The 21,603-nt window shown below is 35.5% G+C and overlaps 2 protein-coding genes across 2 annotated transcripts in view; one reads left to right on the forward strand and one right to left on the reverse strand.

Moving 5' to 3' along the window:
• The window catches only part of LOC108740375 (chondroitin proteoglycan 2-like), a 27,065-nt gene extending 22,133 nt beyond the window's left edge, over positions 1 to 4,932 (forward strand). The window contains exon 4 of the mRNA XM_025976437.1: positions 4,139 to 4,932. Coding sequence (XP_025832222.1) covers positions 4,139 to 4,401 — 263 coding nt within the window. The 3' untranslated portion in view covers positions 4,402 to 4,932. The remainder of the gene's footprint in view (positions 1 to 4,138) is intronic.
• A 6,717-nt stretch (positions 4,933 to 11,649) lies between these two features.
• On the reverse strand, positions 11,650 to 21,127 carry LOC108736025 (RNA polymerase-associated protein CTR9 homolog). The gene is made up of 12 exons (XM_018468291.2): positions 20,581 to 21,127; positions 20,422 to 20,520; positions 20,122 to 20,361; positions 19,828 to 20,050; positions 18,928 to 19,169; positions 18,634 to 18,861; positions 15,230 to 15,540; positions 14,765 to 15,155; positions 14,374 to 14,703; positions 14,056 to 14,318; positions 13,222 to 14,001; positions 11,650 to 12,366 (listed from the first exon to the last, which is right to left on the reverse strand). The coding sequence occupies exons 1-12, from the start codon at positions 20,620 to 20,622 to the stop codon at positions 11,868 to 11,870; spliced, it is 3,648 nt and encodes a 1,215-aa protein (XP_018323793.1). The 5' UTR covers positions 20,623 to 21,127; the 3' UTR covers positions 11,650 to 11,867.
• Positions 21,128 to 21,603: the final 476 nt, after the last annotated feature.

Raw genomic sequence — 21,603 nt, forward strand, 5'->3', positions numbered from 1 at the left:
TGGCGGTAAGAGATTTGCGGACAATGAAGAAGTAATCGAAGCTGTAAATGGTTATTTTGAGGAGCTTGACGAATCAGTCTATAGAGATGGCATTAATAGACTGGAACACCGCTATGAGAAATGTATCAGCCTTGGAGGAGATTATGTTGAGAAATAAAAAAAAAAAATTTTTAAAAACCTTGTTTTTCTTGGTCAGGCCGGAAACTTATCAATCCACCCTCGTATTTGTAGCTGTTGACTTTAGGTATGTTTTAATGTAGTTACATTCTGTCTCTATGTCCCTGTCATAGCGCCTCCTAACGTGATGGTTGAATAAAGTATTCGCGACGGTTAAGTTATGTTTATCACAAAATTCTATCAGTCTATCTCCCCTATCATTTGTATTGCCTAATCCAAAAGAACCTGCTATTACCCTCACCTATTACTGCGTTGAAGTCTCCTACAACTATAAGGTTTTCCTACCCTTTCACTAAACTTAACACGTCTTCTATATCTGCATAAACCGCTTTTACGTCTTCATCACTTTTAAGATGATGTAAGCATGTAGACCTGCACTAATACCGTTTTTAGCGGCTTCGAGTTTAACCATAACTATCCTATCGCTTTTTTGTAAATAACTTTCTACACTCTACCCTACTTTCGCACGCATTATAATTCCTACCCCCGAATTACTTTCCACGATCCTGTAAGTCTCCACTCCTGCTTCGGGTCAACTGACCTCACTTATACCTACTAGGTATATCTAATTCTAATCTATCCATCTCTACTTTTAAATTTTCTAATTTCCCTACTTGCCTCATTGTTCTAACATTCCACGCTCCGACTCGTGAAACATTGCACCTACCCCTATTACACTTTATGATATCACCCGAGGTAGTCCCCGCCCGGACATCCGAATAGGGGACTAGTTTACGTCCGGAGTGCTTTACCCCAGAGGACGCCATCATTTAATTTTTGCGTACGTTGTACTTGAGATCATAATGTGGTGGTTTCCCGTTGCCTTCCACATCCCAGTATTGTGCATCAGAGCGCCATACCGATCCTCGTGATCTCTGCCACCCTGAGTACTGCAAGAGCTGCTGCCCTCTTTCAGGGACTTGTCTTAGTCTGGTTTCTCTTTAAGAAACCTCCCATTATGGTTGAATCTATAGCCCGGCTTCCAAAATAATCGAAACTCGCAAGCCGATCCACCCACTCTAGTTTGTACAAGAGTTTCGTCAAGATTCAAGTCCCATCGGATCGGATAAAAGACTAATTTTGCAAAAAAAAAAACAATCTTGCCCAAATAAAACTAGAACATCGATAGATTCTCCATTAGGCAGGCGAGATAGGTGATTGCTGGCTCCAGGGAAATATTCCAGCATGAAAGAAGAAAACTCTTGCAAAAGGAGTGCCTACCGAGTTTAATTGGCACGAGCTTCCAGCCATGTAAAAGTTCGGTTGTCAGTCCTTAAAATAAATCGCTTGTCTTTCAAATATGGCTGGTATTTTTTTTTGCCCAAACTAAGGTGACGCATCCTTGCTCGTTGCTACTATACGCTTGTTTTATAGAATTGAACCGGGTATTAACGTAGGAGATGACTCGTCTTCCTCCATCAGGGCCTTCCTAGTATAAAACGGTGGCGGGTCCATGTTTTCTGGCGTCTATTTACAGAACGAACGTCTTCACTAATTCCGGCCGATGCATCGGTTTCTGGATATTTTGGGAAGACTGCTGACATTCATTATTCCATTTTCATTTTCTTTTGGGACTGAGGAGGTCGATGAGGGGAGCCGAGACATCTGTTGAACGGGGCAAGTATTCTCGTAGCCAATTGCGTAACCCCAAAAATTTTTTTAATTCCCTTCTTGTGTCTGGGACGGATGTTTCGTTGTGGAAACACACACCGTATAGTATACAGTTCGTAGACAACAAACTGGGTCAATATATATAATAATACAATACAATAATATAATATATGAGCTCTCAAAGCATATAAAAATTATACGGCTTAAATGTGAAGTTGGGTGCAAAAGAATACAATTAAATCCTCTGTCGGGAAAAAATGAAATGACTTTCCGAACAACCCGATAGATATCCACCAGGGAGATATGGTAACTTAGTGGCTTTGGTTAGGTGCATCCCCGACCTTTAATGAGGCAGTTGGGGAGACGTGTTTCCCTCGGTTTGTCTCAAGTTTCCCGACTGCGAAGGAACATTTGGAGCGGACCACTTCTCCTGGAAATCGGACAATCCCGGTGGAAATGCCTTTCTGGACAATAATGACATCTTGGTGGAGTTACTGCCGGCAGTGTCTTGTTTATTCGGTTTATCCCGTGGGCGAGCTGACGAAGAGGCCGGAGTCTGAATGAAGTCCCGTTCGATCTCTGTAGCTCTCCTGAGCAACTCATCCAGGGCATTTGAATTAGGGGCTCTTAAAAGGATGCAGACTGAGGAACACAAGAGCTCGATAAGTAGCTGTATACACAACTCCTCAGTATTTTTAGGTTCGAGCCTATGCAGAATTTGCATTTTGTTTAGTAGAAATATTTCTGTGTGGTGGAATTGTCATAAGTCAATAAAAACCTCAAAGGTAGTGTAGAAATTTGCCTTGCAATTAATAAAATTACAATTAGCTGTCCATAGGGTATTAATTAACATAGATATTGATGTTCATGTAACGTTAACTTTATTTATCTTTAGTACTCTTAATACCCTGTTGAGGTGTACTTTAAATATTGCTGCAAATTATCAGCGATGAACAAAGCTGTTATTTAACTAATTTTTATCATAATGGGTGCCTAAAAATATTATTATGTGTAGTAGCGTAGTAGTTTGCAATCCCATCGCTATTGCTGCTTAGTTATTATCGCAACTCTGGCTTGAGATTGCAATTTGTTCTTTTTTTCTTACAATCTTTTTTGTCTCATAATCGTGCTTCTTTACTCACCGTGCGATTCCCTATTAGATCTAGTTAATTTGTACGGACAGATTGTTAATGTACTTGTCCAGTTTGAAAACCTGTCCGTAAAACTTCAAGTGTTCCACTTGTCCGTTGCCATTAATTTTTCCACTTGCCCGCTGAAGTTTCACTTCTACTATGTGTCCCAGCACATTTTTCGTTTATACAAGTTTACTGAATATTATGATTTGGTTTTTACACAGACCGCAAATAGAGGCAATGATGCCCAGCCACGTGCGGAGCAGAGGTAAAAAACGACAGCTGAGCACAGCACACGCCGCCGGAACTCTAGCGGACTCCCCGCTCTCCGGACGGCTGCGCATTATATCCATCTAATACAGCCGCTGCCCTCCCTTTGCCGCTGCCGCGTCTCGCAATTTGCCCCCTCCATGCGACCGTAACGCTTTTCGTGACAGAAAAAATCGTCTATATAGAAGTTTCACTTTAACAAGAAAATAAAGGAATTAAAGTTATGTTTGAATTTTGTACAACAGGGTAATTTTATTAGAGAATATAAATCCAATTCTTCCTTCAAAAAAATGTAAAATGGGTCAAAATACAATTTTGTTGCATTTTGGACGCGCAAAAAATTATAATTTACAAAAAACAAAACAAGACAAACCATTGTCAAGCACTTCTCAAGAAACGTCCGTTTTAATTCATATAGGTAGTAAATATAATACGTTATAGTAAAATATTACTTTCTATAGCTAGTATTTTAGTTTAGGTTGCGAATAATCACCTTGGAGAATGTTGAGTATTAGATACTTGGATTCGGGTTCGCAATCCAATTTTTTTACAAGCAACTTTATTGATCGTTTAAATTTATTTAAAGGGCCTAGCCGAGTAAGATGGTAAAAAAGAAGTGCCCTTAGCCCTTTCGGAAATCGATTGTAACCATGCTGTAGGTAATAATAAAAAAGGCCTTTTTGCCAAATTTTTAGACCTCTGGGTTGTCACTTTCGTTACACTTTGTAGGCGCTGTCCAACTCGTCGTATAAGAGTGGCCTTTTTTTTATTCATTCATTACATTTAAATAACGCAAAAATAGCTAGTTTGACAAGCAGTCTTGTATAAGACGAATCTTACGATCGATCGTGTACTCCAAGTATAATGGATTTTCAAGTATTGAAATTTTAATTGTTCTCGCTACTCAATTAAGTATAATGAAATTTCGATTAATTTTTAAATTACAGCTGAAGCTACTTCACCGACTACTACTCAGAGGACACTGGAGGAGTATGCTACAAGTTCCCTTATAGAAACAACCACTATTGGATTTTCGGATGAGATTAAATGTCTGAACAGTGAGTTTTCAACATGTCATCGGCATCCAACAGATTGCAAAAAATTCTATAATTGCGAAGATGGCCAAGCGTTTATTTATAGTTGTGGTGAAGAAATGTACTTCAATGAAGAGGGTTGTTATTGTGATAGCATATCGCATAAGTATTGTTAAATTATTTTACAGTAATTAATAAGCATTTTTTTAAGCCAAAGAATTATTATCAAAAAAACTGTAAGTTTGTTGGTTATCAACCGTAGTATTGTTCGTTTATTGTATAACTTTCCTATATTTATTTTAGTAAGATATTGGTAAACGGGTAGGTTGCCGCATTAGAGGTGAACGGAGATGTGCTTGGTTCTCCGGACTAGTATCCGAGACTAGCGAACCGGGATAGACCCATCTATCCCGTTATTGAGCAGTCGCCTGAGGTGTCGGACCGGAGGCAAAGTGCTGAAACTAATTAAGGTAGCCTACGTGTAGACCAAACGCCATTCACCCCTAAAACTAAGGGTATCCGCAACCGATCCCATTCCCAACATGTGGGTAAACGCACCGGTCCCTGCTATCTGGGGTCTCAAGCAAAATGGCGGGTCATTGGTAGATGTAGTTAATACTTAAGCTAATAATATATATAATATTTTTATACTGTTTATTCATACTTTGTAATGTGTCCCAATAAAATACGACAAATGAAACTCGAAATTTAGGTTTTCTTTATGGTAAAGCGCCATAAAAAGTTGAAATATTTAGTGTCACTCCGTAAATCTAAAGGCTTATTCATAATTAGAAGATACGTTAAATTGTCATTCCACTATCAGTTTTGAAAAAACGAATCTAAATTTTAAATTGGCTTATACATCGATACCATTTAAGCTAATTTCAAAACTAGTTTCTTGTTTACAAATAAAAATTGTATTAATGAAATTTGTGGTCACTGGACATTTTAAGACCTGCCGAAAGACTAAAGATTTTACTGATGGCATGTAACGTCTAATTAAACGTTAACCTAACGCATACCTAAATTGCACAATTCTGCCACTCATAATGAAAACGTAACAAATAGTTCCGCTGATGTTAGTGATTTGTTCATACAGTGCTTCACATTATAAATTTACAATAAGATATGAGGATAACTTAATAATAAGAAACTGCAGTTTTATTACAAAAAGGCATTTAATGAAATTGGAGCATACAGGGTGTTTCTGAAATAAGTGGCAAACTTTGAAGTTTATTAACTAGATGCAATAAGGAATCGAAGTTTACGTCTATCATAAAAACAAATTCAGAATTTGAGTGGATGCCGTTCCAGATATTCGAATTCAATTGACGTACATTGAACCTAATTTTAATGCTATAATTAGTAAAAATGTGCATTTTAAATACATACGTACAATAAAGTTTTAATGTACACAATAAAGTGTCAGTGATTTTATTGTTAGATATAAAATGTTTATCAGTTTCCTTTTTATCGAGATGGGGTTCCGCCAAAAAAGGGTGAGTTAGAAAGAATTCCGTAGAAAATAAAAATTGGGAATCGCTGCCATAGACCATTTCTAGTTATAAAGGCAGTCTTCTCCTTATCCTGCGGATGCACATTCACTTGCTAGTATCCACTTTTCAAATTTAGAGTGGAGAACCATTTAGCTCCAGCTAGACTGTTTAGTATATCATTGATCGGAGGTAATTGGTAGCTACTCTTCTGTGTTATATCTTTCAGTTACCATTAATCCACACAAAGTCTAGTGGAACAATCTTTCTTGCGTACCATCACTATAGAGGAAGCCCAGGACAACAAGAGATGGTTCTATCGCTCCTTGTTTATGCATGCCCTTTATAAGGTTATTGACTTCCTCTTGCTTCGCCCAAGCTGGTTGTTTGATAGGCGTTGCTGTTTCAGTGTTAATGCCGTGGTATGTTAAGTTGGTCCTACAAAAATCTTGATCTGAAAGGGCGAAGACGTATTAAAAATACTTAAAAATTTCTTCTGTTTGCTTGACTTGGTGCTTGTAGAGATGGTTACTTGACTGTTTCACCAGTTCTGTTACAATTACAAGAAATGTGTCGGATGTCGAACAATCTCGACTTAGGTGGCCAACTCTTCTTCTCTCAATTCCAGCATTTCGAATTACGTTTTTTCGTATCTCTAGCAGTGGCTTTCTACACACCCATTACGAATGAGCAACATAACACATTCTTTTATAATTGAACTACCAATCTACTTAAGAAGAACGACTGGGAGGACAATCTCGTCAAGCAACTTACACCTTCAGACAGTAAACCTCCACGTCTCTATGGTATTCCTAAGATCTATAAGACGACACACCTCTTTGTCCAATCGTCAATTTTATCGGAAGCCCGACATATAAACTAGCACAGTATCTGGAAAGTCTGATAAAACCTCTGGTAGGTAACACAGAACATTACGTACGGAACTCAGCACACTTCGTCAACGTAATAAGTAAGTACTATAAATACTGAACCCCACGAGGTGCCCGTAAGCTTCGATGTAGAATCACTTTTTACCAACATTCCGGTCTAGGACACACTTCATCTGTTGGAGAGCCACTTCACACCAGAAGTAGTTGCTTTATTTAGGCATTGCTTAACTTAAGTTACTTTCTTTGGAACGGACAATTCTACGAGCAGAAATATGGTGTAGTAATGGGGAATCCACTCAGTCCAGTCCTAGAGAATTTCTTTATGAAAAATTTCGAAACCAAGAAACCCAAGTTATGCCTTAGATACGTGGATGACACATTTATCATTTAGCAGCACGTAAAGGAACATCTACAACAATTCTTAGAACATCTCAACGGGCAAAACAACAACATCAACTTCACAATGGTAGAGGAGAAAGATTACACTCTACCTGTCTTGGTTATTCTGAATAAAAGAACACCGTCTGGAACTTTAAGTAGGGGTATCTACAGAAAAAAGACGCACACGGACTAATACCTACAGAATACTTCCAACCACCATCCCGCACAGAAGCGCGCCGCAATCAAAACGTTAATACATCGAGCTTTTACGTTAGCTGATAATAAATACCGCCAAGAACTTGAACATCTACGAACCGTAGTGTTAGCTAACGGTTACACTCAAAAGGACATCGAACGAGCAATAAAACCATGCCGGCAACCAAGAACGGTGAACAACAAGGAGGAGTCAACCATAATCACAACAACTTTGCCATATATCCACAATGTAACGGATCGGATTTCTAAGTTACTACGTAAAAATGGAATTAGGACGATTTTTACACTTACGACGAAGATACGCCAGTTACTACGAAAATCCAAAACCAACTAAACCCACTACATACACCAAAAGTCTACTTGATTCCTTGCGGAGATTATTCCAAGGTATACGTAGGCATAACGAAACGTACGATCGCAACAAGGAAAAAGGAACTCGAAAGACGTTTGCGGTTACACCAACCAGACAAATCCGCTTTAGCAAAACATTCCAGGCTATTACAATTTAGCTAGGAGAGAAGCCTTAAAAATTGTACAATATACAGATAATCTTAACAAGAAATATGGTTTAAAGATAAACAGAGCCTGGAAACTACTGCTAAGAAACAAACAAACGAGGGTGCAACATACCGGAACGAAACATGACGATAATGCAGTACCAGCCAACCGTGACATCATACAATGTGAAGCACTGAAGATGCCATATATTAAACATGGCAAAACGTCTGCAATTAGAATTCGACCACAGCAGAAAAGTCCAAAAGCTCTTCATTATCAATGGATAGGGACAACGTTATTATGGACATAATGAATTGGTTACCTACCTTGTATGATATACCTAATACCGATTTGACTTTAGTGCATCCAGCGAAAGGAGAGCGAGGTGTTAAGATGGTGGCAAATTATGAAAAGGCATCGTTTAAAAGAAGCGCGAGTACAAAAACCGTCACAAATAGGTGTTAGCGGACGTGGATGATTTGCTAATTCTTATGAGACAATTGAAAGCGATTTAACACTTTCAGATTTGATAGGAGGGATGGGTTTTAAGTTAAATATAGCGAAATTGTTTTTCCTTTCTTAACACTTCTATTGATTATTTAGGACACAAAATGAATGGACGTGGAAGTAGGACAGGATCGAGAAAGTTGAAAGCTAAACTTTGTTACAACTTATGTACAGCAGTGTCAACTGACACACACGGTACAACAATTTGTTAGATTGGCTAGCTATTTTCGCAAGTTTATTACAAACTTTGCAACAAGAATGGCGTTGGGGCGAAAATGAGCAATCGGCATTTGAAAAGCCAAAGGAGTCATTGATAGAGCGACCAATATTAGGTATGTATCGGAGTGAATTAGGTACGTATTGAACTGCACACCGACGTTAGTAAGCTCCGATTAGATGATAGGTATATTGGTTCAGAAGCATTTACAGGCAAATTGCAGGTTATTTCCACGATCGATAACAGGAGGCGGAAACTTATGTAATCAATCGCTTAGGAGTAGGTACAGTAAAAGCTCTTTATTCGCGGGGTATAGGTACGTTCCATAAATATGCCGCGAATACAGAACCCGTGGATATGGAATGATAATTAGTATGGAATCATAGGGGATACGTTCTAAGGTTCCAAAATAAAACCAATATGTATCAGAATAAAATCAATTTATTGAGAAATTCGCAATTAAAATTAATCGTTATAATCAGCTTTAGGCAAGAGTTTAAAAAATTTAGTCATTTTTCTTGTTTTGAATTTTGATTTGCCGCCTCGGCACGTACCAACAGTACATACTCAAAAGATGCCGATACATTAAGGGGATTCAGTAGTACACGCGCCGTAGAGTAAAAACATGCTTATCGGTTTTAGATATCATGAGTTTAATGTTTGGAACAGAGGTTTGAAATTTTGTAGTAAAATAGATAAAGCTTTGTTCTAAAGCCTGTTGAAGGCCATTTGTTATGTTTTCATTTTTTATTGAAAATACGTATCCTACAAGAAGCATCAACTTTAAGCACTTGTAAAAGTTTTTACTGACCGTATTATTGAAAACCAAAAACGTACCGAGTTAATGTGAACCTTTGTCTGTTACCATACAAAAAATCACGTATTTATCTCGCAGCGTTAAATCACAATGTTGAGAATAGGAACCCATGTTTTCGGAAAAATTCATACTAGGTACGAGCGGTCTATTGCGGTCAATCCCCTTAATAAATGACACCGAATCCTTTTCTATTTGCCGATTTCATCCGCGAATAGTGAAATTTGTAGAAGCGAATACAAGGAACTGGATAATGAAAACGCGAATAAGGAAAAACCGTGAATAAGGAACTTGTACTGTAGGTACTAATTTTGAATTATCGAAAACAGACGTTCAGATTTTGATTTGGTGTTGGGGTTATAGGAGTACCTATTCGGATTATAAGGGATGGGGATTATCTATAGATATTACAATATTTCGCGATTCATACACTTATGAGTTATACAAGTTACAGAGAACTATCTGACAATAATCACAAATTTTACTTAAGACGTTATTTTATGTAAGACCATTTAAGACCAAATTTGTAGATAGTTAACCTTATCTCAATCTCCAGGATGGTCTAATATAAGTCGGTTACTTCTGAGTCTAAAAGACATTCAAATATGGATCATGGTGTTGCCAGGAATAAACCTGACGCTAACATCGCGAAACCAATTAGCTCATTCATGAGATGATTAAGTACTATTACGTACATTTAATTTTATTATTGATTTCCTAGCCATTTAGTCACTTCATACGTATGTCTAATGGCAAAACAGGGCATGAATCGTAAAAGTATTTTATGAAAACAGTCATAAATGTTTTAGGACTCGAAACCCATCTGAACGTAAAATTTTAGGTCACTGTCAAATGGCCCCTTTGTGAATTGAATTTTACAACTTTCACTAATCACGGACTGTCTCACCATGAAAGTTCTAGAACTAAATGGCATATAAACCTAAAATTCTGTTTTTGCTTCTACGTACTTGTTAAAAAAACTATGTAAATGCATAAAAAAGAAAGAAGTGATTATAATTTTGTATTTAGATAGCAGAAACAAAGGGGTGCCTGTTTTCACATTAGCATNACACGAAGCATCAACTTTAAGCACTTGTAAAAGTTTTTTTAATGACCATATTATTGAAAACCAAAAACGTACCGAGTTTGTGTGAACCATTGTCTGTTACCATACAAAAAATCAGATATTTATCTCGCAGCGTTAAATCACGATGTTTAGAATAGAAACCCATGTTTTCGGGAAAATTCACACTAGGCACGAGCGGTCTATTGCAGTCAATTCCCTTAATAAATGACACCGAAACCTTTTCTGTTTACCGATTGCATCCGCGAATAATGAAATTTTAGCCGCGAATACAGGAACTGGGTTGCAATTTTTTCATCCGCGAAAAATGAAAACGCGAATAAGGAAACCGTGAATAAGTACCTTTTACTGTATTTACAACTCGTTCTGTAACGCCACTGGAATTATAATACGCGAAAGATAGATACTTCATGGGCGACAATAAGCTGTCAAGGTGTGTGAAGTGTGATACATGAGAATAGGCAGAGAAAAAAAAAAATATACTTTTAACTCGAAAACGAAGTTTTTAATTTTTTCAACCGCGTTTCAAGCAATATAAATAATCTAAAAAAAATCAGGAGTCTAGTCTGGCACAGAATTTCGTTTTTTATTTTTTCGAAACAACGTTCTCTTTATTAATTTTTCAAGTTTTCTAACGCTTCTAGTTCTTCGATACCCTNAAGTTTTTAATTTTTTCAACCGCGTTTCAAGCAATATAAATAATCTAAAAAAAATCAGGAGTCTAGTCTGGCACAGAATTTCGTTTTTTATTTTTTCGAAACAACGTTCTCTTTATTAATTTTTCAAGTTTTCTAACGCTTCTAGTTCTTCGATACCCTTTAGTAGGGTTTCGAAAACTTTTAATTCGTCCCCCCACCCCTAAACGCCTCACATAATTAATGAACAACCCCAAAATTGACTAAGATATATCCAAAAAACTAAACTTTTTTTGAGATAACGTTTGCATCTTTTGGGCCAAAAATTTACACAGAATCACCATTTTTCATACTGGATGTGGCTGTATTTTTTTTTATTTTGATTCCATTGGGGGCAATTTTCACTATCTTATCCGGCTAGGCCCATTCTTGTTTTTATGTTTATCATTTGGTTTTTTGTTTTGGCAAAGTGGCGCCCGAGTTGTACTTATTTTATACGTAACGTAAATTTCAAAATAACCAGAAATAAATTACGTTAATGCACGAAATGTGCATTTATAACTACCGATCTAATGAAGATTTTTTAAAATTGACGCATCCCGATTCCTCCACAAGCATCATACTTTATATTTAGGTCACTATCCTATTTGTAATAAATAAATAAATACTTAAGCGTTGGCAATAAAAACTATAGATTAATTACAATATATTGCAACTAAAATAATGATTTTAATTCAGTACCTTGATTGAGCAATTTATGCCATTTCAAGTATACATAAACTGTACATCTACAACACAAAAAATGGTTTTATAAGCATGTATTGTATATAATAATATGTACCCTCTAACTAGGCATAAATTTTAAGATATTCAAATCAAACAACAATATTTAATTAATGAAATTAATTTAATCCTGTGATTCTGACCTTGACCCACTTTTAGACCTCGAACCACTTCTAGATCTGGACTTGGACTTTGATCTACTTTTTGATCTCGATCTGCTGGTAGACCGAGACTTTGAATGACTTTTGGATCGCGATGGACTGTGCGATTTAGATCGACTTTTTGATCTTGAATGGGATCTAGAGCCACTTCTTGATCTTGATCCACTTATGGACCTTGAACGCGATCTAGATTTATCTTTAGATTTAGATCTCGATCTGCTATGCGATTTAGATCGACTTTTTGATCTTGAATGAGATTTAGAGCCACTTCTTGATCTTGATCCACTTATAGACCTCGATCGCGATCTAGATTTACTTTTAGATTTGGATCGCGATCTGGACCTACTTTTAGATTTTGATCTTGATCTAGATCTGCTTTTAGATGCTGATCTAGATCTTGATCGTGATCTACTTTTAGATACCGATTTGGAACTGGATCTAGATCTTGAGCCACTTTTAGACCTACAAAAAGAAGACATTAAATTAAATACGAGTATAAGCAAAAATATAATTATTCTTGTATACGTATATTAATGTAATAACCTTAACATACCAGGTACCTGGCGGTAAACCGGGTACCCGGTCCACCACTAATTAAAGTACAGATGCACCAAAAGCATTGGATAACTGAATTGTTCGAGTTATGGAGAAGACCGAGTTATAAGAGGTTAGATTTATTGCGAAGTCCGATTGCGTACGAACAAACACGATAGTGATATTCCATATAGACGAGGAGAAGGTTCATTATGCTAGCGGTTAATTTTAATAATTTTTATACATTTTCGATCACTAAATACGAATGTAAAGTTTAAGTTAATTATAAAATATATTAATTAGTAAGTAATGTAGCTATTCATATTTCTGAATAAATAATTCAAAACTGGGGCGCTTTCAGACAGCTGAGCTACAGTATGGAATGGAAGTGGATGTGTATCGATATTTCAACTTTTCAATTCTTTTTCTTTTTTGTTTATAAGAGATCCGTAAATCCGAAAATATTTATAAAGAAATACAGTTGAAACGTTCATTTTTCAAATATTCGGTAAATAAAACAGATATTTTCTTCCAAACCGGTTAAAGATTATAGCCATAATTTCAAAAGAAAATAAAAGTTTAAAGATGCAGCATGTTGCCGTAACATAAAACAAAAATAAACGTTATACATTCGTATTCAGCGTACGAAAATACATAAAAACCATTAAAATTAGCCACTAGGTCGGTATTTTCATTTTCTAAGCTACTTTTCGGTAACGTCCCACTTGCCTAACATACGATACAAAAAATATTTTAAGAACAGAATAATTAATCTTAAATTACCTTGATCTTGAACGTGATCGGCTTGACTCTGATGATATTCTACGTTTCCTTCCTTTAGGCCCGGCTTCTCTACCACTTCCACTTTCGTCACCACTTGCAATTTTAAGTTTTTCTTCGTCACTATCAGACTCACTCGTTGAAATAGTTGCTTTCGATACGATTCTAGATCTCTGTTTGGAACTGAGACCATCATCATGACTTTTCTTCTTGGGTTCTTTAACTTTCTTGCGGCCTTTCTTGGCTCTTGGTCTATCAGAATCAGACCCGGAATCGCGCGCAAAACGTTCTTTCCTTTTTCTTCCTCCCACACCACCTTTACGTTTGGGTTCCCTTCGTTCCTTTCGATCGCCACTTCTATGTCGTTTTTTCTTCGTTTCACGGGGTGCTGCGTTCTCCACATCGGTACTTGAATCGCTGACGTACTGTTCTTTGCGACCTTTACCTTTGCTCTTGGGGTTTCTTTCGGAAGGTAACTCGTTGAATAATAACGCATTTTTGGTCTTTTCTTTGTACTCTTGACGTTTCTGTAGAAGTTGTTCCTTATTTGCGCGTCGTTCTTCTTCCATTTTTTTCTGTTCTTCCAGTTGTCGCATTTTAAACGCGTTTCTTTCTTCTTCCTGTTTCCTACGAAGGTGTCGTTCTTCTTCATCTACTCTTCTCGCTCTGGCCACATGATATTGCGCCTGTGAGAGAAGATCTTGACACTGCTGAGCTTCCATTCCTGCCAAAGTCACATCATAACGCATACGGTCACCATGCTCTGATAGGTATGTGAAATATCTAAAATTAAAATGTATTTTGTACTTATCAAAATCACAATTTATTTTAGCATACTTCAAGGAAAGTCCCAGTTCGTGAACGGCTTGTAATACTACAGTAAGAGTGGACTTTTCGTCTTTAAGAATATGTGTGGCTAATCGTTGTAAAACGAGAGCGATATTAAAAAGGATGACCGTGTCTTGAGGGGCAACACGTCTCGCCTTCAACAATACCATCTTTGCTTCTTTAAGTTTGCCAGCTTTAAAATAAGCTCGAGATAAATATTGCAAAACTTCTACGTTGTGATACTTAAAGAATTTCTTTAAACAGTTTTCATACTGGAAAACATTAAATAAATTGAAATTGAAATAAACTAAGTTGAACAATAATTACCATTTGAATAGCTCCAACAAACTGTTTCTGTTCTACGTAGATATGTGCTATGTTTAACCACACATCACAGAAATCTGCTGTCGCTTCTCTGACCTGGGCAAAGATATCTCGGGCTTCATTGACAGCTCCCTTATGTGCTAAAACGGCTCCTATACCATTCGCAGCCCATATATTTTTAGGATCAATTTTCATCACTTGCTTATACATAGACAGAGCTCGTTCCTGGTGTCGTTTTTCTCTCTCCTTATCTTTGGTTGGTTGGTGCAGGGTTTGCAACCATACGTTTCCAAGAGCAATAAGAGCATACGAATCTTGGGATGTTGCAGGATTCTAAAATCGTCAGATAAGTACTTATGTGCTTTATCTAAAAATATTTCTTCTTTCTCCTTACCTTTAAAACCCTTTCATATTTCTTTTGACCAGGTCCCCATTCATTCTTTGCTAAATGAAGATTTCCTAATAATGACCAAGCATCTGGATGCTCCGTATTGATTTTCAGTGCTTCCTTAAACCAATCAGATGCCTCGTAAATCTGCCCTTTATCTCTTGCCATGCAGCCAAGCCTTAAGTAACAATCAACATAATTGGGATGTTCTTTGAGAATGTCTTTGTATAATTTTTCAGCTTTGTCAAAAACACATAAAGCTTCAAATAATCGCGCAAGATTATAAGTGATAGTGACTGCAATGGAATTATAGTACTGCGGGTCATGTTCTGCCTCAGATTTAGTCCTTACTAAAGCCTCCTCTAAATACTTTTTCGATTCTTCTAAATTATTTAGCCTAGACAAAGAAACAAAAAATAATACAGTAAGTTTATACATATGCATATATGTACATATATACTTGCAATTTACCTATAATGAAGAGCCCCAACATTATTCAAAATTTCTGTTGGGATTTCAGCTTGTACGTCTTTCTTGAGAATTTTAATTGCTGTCCCATAAGCATTCAGGGAGCCCTGCAAATCTGATTGCTCTAAAATTTGTGCTAATTCGATCCAGGCTTCAATATCATCTGGAAATTGCTCCGTCACCTTCTTCAAATGATTCTTTGCAATATCCCTCTTAGATTGTGAGGACGAATTTGCGTACAAAGAGCCGAGAATTTTCATTGTTTCATAATTTCCTGGTTGAGCTTTTAAAACCTTTTCAAAACACTGGGCAGCCTAATGAATAAGATATAATTTTCAGTTGTAATTACAATTGTATAATTTTATTCTATAAATTCGTAAATACCAACCACTTTTTTGATTTTTTTTATTTTTTAAATTTTATGTTAGTTAGTAGTTACCAGACTGTGTACGGATCTTGTCTACTGCGGTGCATATATAGGGTGTTTCTGAATTAAATCAAGCTTTGAAGGGTGTTAAGTAGAAGCAATAGGAAATATAATGCTGAGAAAAGTAGCGTAATTAAAGAACAAATAAATTTGTAAGAAAACCAGACGAAGTTGCAATCTGAAGCCGGCCCTGAGCGTGAATTGGTAGCGTATAGAGAAATTGCGATAACCAAGCAAGTACATCGATGAAAAGTGTAAACAGTGACGGAAACGGAAAGACTAATATAATAAATATCAAAAGCTTAGTACTACAATACTATACATAATAATCTTTAGACGCCCATTGCAATAACAATTAATTAAATAACTATTTTGTTTATCGCTGATAGTATACAGTACTATTTAATGTACACCTCGACATGGTATTCAGAACACAAGAGAAAGAAAAAATGAACGTTATGTAAACTCAGAATAGGTAACAGTAATTTTTGTTACATCTCCTCAGAAAGATCGATTTTCCTATCCTCTGTACATAAACGAAAGTTTATGACCATGTGGGCGATATTAAACATGCGTTTTAACAGAATTTATTGCGATAACCTAAGCAGTGTTGTCAGACGTAACATAATTTTGAAGCTTACCAAAAATCATAATTTTAAATTATAGCATAATAGATAATAACTGTTTTCATCTAAAAAGAAATATGTAAATTTTGGAGTATTTTAAAAACATCGCCCGGACAGGAATAATCTAGAATAACGTAGAATTCCCCTATGGAGCCTTCGCCTCGGATGACAATTAACACATGGTCTGTAATAGCTCACTTCCTTCCCTTGGTACGTAACATACTATTTATTAAATTTCCAAACCATGAAACTATTGTCAAGGTGCGTTGCCTTTTTTATGAATAGTTCGCCAATAGCCCTATCCTTCCATTAGAAAAAAATAATTGCAACACCAGTAAACACACACACATACTTACGTACACTACAAAAATTAAAAAAACACGCTTATACAAATCATTAGCATTTCTACCGATTGATACACGCGCTGTTTTATAAAACCCCATACTAAAAAGTGAAACGGATTTAGATCAGGACTACATGCCAATTATGGTACATCACCTGTATGTCTAATACAGCCTCTAGAAAAATGTTTGTCTAGAATAATACTATTCTGAGCTAGCCTATGACCTACTTCTAATGACTTCGACTGTCTACATACATACACGCCTACAACGTTAAAAGAACAAGCAACTACTCGGGGATGGCTGTAAAGATAAACATAGCCAATCACATTTAATCCAATCTAACAAATAACAAACAATACATGAGTATAAAAATACAAAATTAAACACAGGACGGATACTGCTAAGCAGCATCTGATTGAATGAGGCATTGCAATGTCGTATTTCCCTGCGTGATCTTACCAGGGCCAAACTGACTTTTGCCTGTACTTTCAAAAATGTTTTGACTACCTAACATTAACTAAATTTTATTGTATTATAGTGCCCTATCACCTCCTGCAAACTTGCTACTTATTGCAGAAATACTCTATATGCATATACATATACAGGATTTTTCACGTAACCCGTTCATTAAGAGTTTTTAAACTAGCTGACGCTCTTTCTAATTAAAATATTTGCAATTTCCGGTTATACCGGAAGTCAACATCAACTAGCTTATTTTAAATAGAATGCTATATTTTTTATGACATTTTTACACTCAGCGAACATTTTGAAATCGACATTAACAATACAACTTCATATAAAAATTAATAGTTTTCGAGATATTTCGATTTTTCTGAAAATTTTGAAAATTGCATTCCCATGCTAAATAACGACTTTTTTAGCTAATTTTGAAACTGACGTCGTCATATTGGGTGATCAGCTATCTCGTACCTATCTCTACCCGGCATTGTGCCCTTAGTATCGTAAATGTTGTAGATGTTAAAAACGTGACGTCCAACTTATAAATCTCAGAACACGCTTAAGTTGTTTTTTTTTTAATGGAACACCCCGTATATTATCTCATCAATGAACGTAGTGAACTTTCTTATCCAAAACTATATGGACGGATGAGTCTAAATTTACGAGGGAGGGGATTGTAAATCGAACATTTTAATGTGTTTGCTCTAATGCTGCATAATAGAGTAATATTTGAAATTTACGATCGAACTTTAAATTCGAAGAGGCATGTAGGAATACTAAGACGAGTTATGTCTGCGTTTTTGCTAGTATACATATAATGGACAGGGCAGGTGCACACAATACTAATGATGTAACTGTTGAACTAACCAACATGTTCCAAGATCGTTGGATTGGGAGTAACGTCTCTTGGAAATGCCCCCCTAGGTCATCCGACTTAAACCCCCTCTACTTCTATTTATGGGGTCATGTAAAAAGTTTGGTGTATGATCGCCCAGTTGATACCCTTCTAGAACTAGAAGCAAGGATAAGAAGAACTTTCAGAGTTAGACCCAATTCAAGTAAGAAGGGCCACAACCGACGCAGTGCATCAAAGGATAATAGAGTGCTTAAACAGGACATTTTGAACATTTATAGTTTATCGCTTTTATTTAGTTGTGTGCTTTTATATTCTCATTGCATTTTTAATATACATGTGTTTGTACATTTCTATTCGCCTGAATTTTGTTTTGCTCATCGGAGGCAGATTCGAATACCTTTGGCTGAAAAGGCAACTAATCCACTCTACAACATTCTGACACTGTCCATTAGTGTAAAATAAATTACAAATATCGTTATTGGTATAATTGTTCTGTCCTTTATTCCTTTATACATTTTAAATCTCAACGCAAAACATTTTACAGTATTTAAAAACATAATAATGTAGGGATTTTTATCAAAAATTTTATAGAAACTTTCCTTGAAAAATTTTAATGAACGGATTACGTAAAAAACCCTGTATGTATATGTTAATTATAAATATTCCATTTCTAGATTAAATAAATAAATTCTTACATTTTCCGAGTCTCCTCTATATATGTACATTTGCCCTAGGCCAAAATGGGGCAATACAAAAGCTGCAGGGGCAAACTGTGTCGCCTGATAATAATATTGAAAAGCTTGATCATAATCGCCTTGAACGTGAAAAGCTCGAGCTAGTTGATAACAACTCTCTGATCTCATCGCTTCATTTTCTGTATTGTGAAAAGCATGTAAAGCCAGATGTTGCACTTTGCTATAATCCTAAAAAGAAAAAAATAATAAGTGTAAATGTTTCAAATTATTGCATTAAGTGGTATAGACACATACTTTTTTAAAGAAGAAATGATTAGCTAAATGATTTAAAACCATTGGGTTTGAAGAATCGATGGTATAAGCCTTAGACAACATTTGTACACCATTTCGAATAGATTCAGGTTGTTGTTGATTCAGTTTTAAAATAGCCAAGCCCACTAAAGCTCCAACACACTGAGGATCTAACTGCAATGCCCTTTCAAATGCAAGTCTAGCTTTGTCCTGGTTGTTTAATTTCATGAAGCAGTGACCCATTCCTTAATAAAACACACTAATTATGACAATCCATTACTACTAATAAAAAGGTATTTGATTAATTTTAACATTTCCATCTATAAAAATTAAAATATAAATATGTACCTACATATGAATACATGTATGTTATGCAAAATGTGTAAAAGACCTTATCTTATTAGAATTCAAAATTGTTAACCATATTTTTATAAAATCTAAATAAGTACAGTGGATGAAAAAGAAAGTGAAAAATTTTGAGCTTTTAAGAATTGAAGTTAAAAAAGCGAGTTTAAAATCTCATGTATTAAAAATGTTTTCCAGATGATAAAATTAAACAGTAAATTCACTATTTCTANTTGTTGCAGATTTCATTCATTACAAAAATTTATTAGTACAAAATGTCTGAACATGTTCATCAAAAAAAGAAACCATCTGGGTCAGAATATAGAAAACGGAAAGCAGAAAAAGAGAAGGAATTTCAGAGGACAAAAAAGTTCATGAATATAAATAAATATATCACAACAAAAAATGAAGACCTGAATATGCCATCTACATCTGGAGTACAAATTAATGTATCAGTAGCGGAGCCTCTATCTGACAAGTCAAATCAGAAAGTAATTTCAATAAATTTTTGACCAAGAACTGGTCTGATCTTACAAATTAATTTAATAATTTAATTACCAAGTCTAACTTCAGCAGGACAGTTAGGATTAGTCCTTAGTGCCTTCTTATAAAAAGCTAATGCTCCTCTGAAGTCCTTTTTATTATAAGCGATACATGCTTTACCCAACAAAGATGGTATATTATTCGGTGATTGGTTTAAAACAAAATTAAACTGTGCATCAGCTTGATCCATTTTATCTCCTTCCAATAAGCAAAAATATGCTCTTCCCAATAAATGATTCTAGAGAAGACAATAATAAGAAGGTAATAAAGTAACATTTTTCTAAACAAGAAAGTCTTCAATATTTATACCTGATCATACATAATGATTTTGTCTGCTGTAGTGTATAAAAGGGTTGCCTTTGTAAACAACTCTCGTTTCCGATCTTTATTTTTTTCACGATTAGCTTCCTGTACATAATAAGCAGCCAACATGTCCAATGCACGCATCTGATCTTTTTCAAAGTCTCTGTAGCTGATATTGGCATCTGTACGAGATGCCTCCAAAATTTTAATGAAGTCATTGATTTTTGATTGTTTATAATACTCCAACTAAAAGTGATAACCCGTAGAATGTAATCTATAATTCTGAGCACAAGATGAAACACTTACTGCAAGATTAACCCATATGCTAAGTTGTGCATTTTCCTGTTTCAAGATAACTAGCACTTCTTCGCCGTCAGGAAGTTGATCCAAGTACAGCTCAATTACCTAATATATTGCAAACAAATGTAAAAAACAGTATATCGTTACAAACAAAATGGTGCTTACCTCATCGGTATCCCGAAGAGGGATTTCAATTGAGCCAGACATCTTTATAACTCTATTATGACTAACACATACATCAAAACTTTTTGTTTTCACTTGTGTACACGTTTTCACTTACAACCAAAACTTTCGAAATAATTTAAAAATTAATTTCTTCAATAATTTACAGTGGTTAAACGATAATTACAACAACTAACATAACCTTAAACGTATAGTAGTGTTTATGTCTCCTGCACGATCCATGTCTAATTTCTTTAAAAAAACTTTGCCTGTACGGGCCAACGACCATAGAATGATCTGATCGCGTTTATTATTTTTAAACCTACACAAAAATTTAAAAAAAGGGAATAAAATAAAATGCTACGTACTTAGGTCCACACTTCTATGAACAAAACAAAGGGCATAACTAAGGTAAAATCCATTTAGTTCGTGTTGTATTCATTCCATAACCATATTAATTTAATTTTGCCAATTATATTTGAATTTAATCTGACCGATCTTTTAAAACACAGTCAACCTGTATAGGAGACACTCCCCTTACTTATTATTACGGTGGCATTGTTATCATCTCTACTTTTCTGGAACCATAGATTGATGAAATATATACTGTTTGTAACTAATCATCAATATCGGAAAGCAGAGATGCAGTCAAAACGAATTTTGCCGATAATACTCAACTAACAACAATTGCAAAGATACGAAACTACACTAACGCACTTAATCTATGCACATAATTATTAGGGGGACTTTGTAAAAATATTTTTCCCTAATCATTAGTGATGTGAAAAATTTCAAATAGATATTTTTTATTCTTTATATCACTGAAAAGGTAGTCGTAGGTGTACACTAGCAAAATAAAACAAATTATCAGATTCGGACAATCTTTTCCGATCGCTAAAACGTCTAAATATTTGCAGGAATTGCAATTGATTATTTTTTTGGATAGATAATTTTTCAATATATATTATAATCTAAATAATCCAAAACTCACTACGAGGAGATGGCTAGACCTCGAGTTTTACCCTC

This window comes from Agrilus planipennis, unplaced genomic scaffold (assembly GCF_000699045.2).
Source record: "Agrilus planipennis isolate EAB-ADULT unplaced genomic scaffold, Apla_2.0 scaffold75, whole genome shotgun sequence".
Lineage (NCBI taxonomy): Eukaryota > Metazoa > Arthropoda > Insecta > Coleoptera > Buprestidae > Agrilus > Agrilus planipennis.

Excerpts from the sequence above, each read along its gene's own strand:
- LOC108736025 (XM_018468291.2), bottom strand. The coding sequence starts at position 20,622 with ATGTCTGGCTCAATTGAAATCCCTCTTCGGGATACCGATGAG. Across the intron at positions 15,156-15,229 it reads GTTGGGGCTCTTCATTATAG|GCTAAATAATTTAGAAGAAT; the intron begins GTAAATTGCAAG and ends TTCTTTGTCTAG. Across the intron at positions 14,704-14,764 it reads AATATGAAAGGGTTTTAAAG|AATCCTGCAACATCCCAAGA; the intron begins GTAAGGAGAAAG and ends TGACGATTTTAG.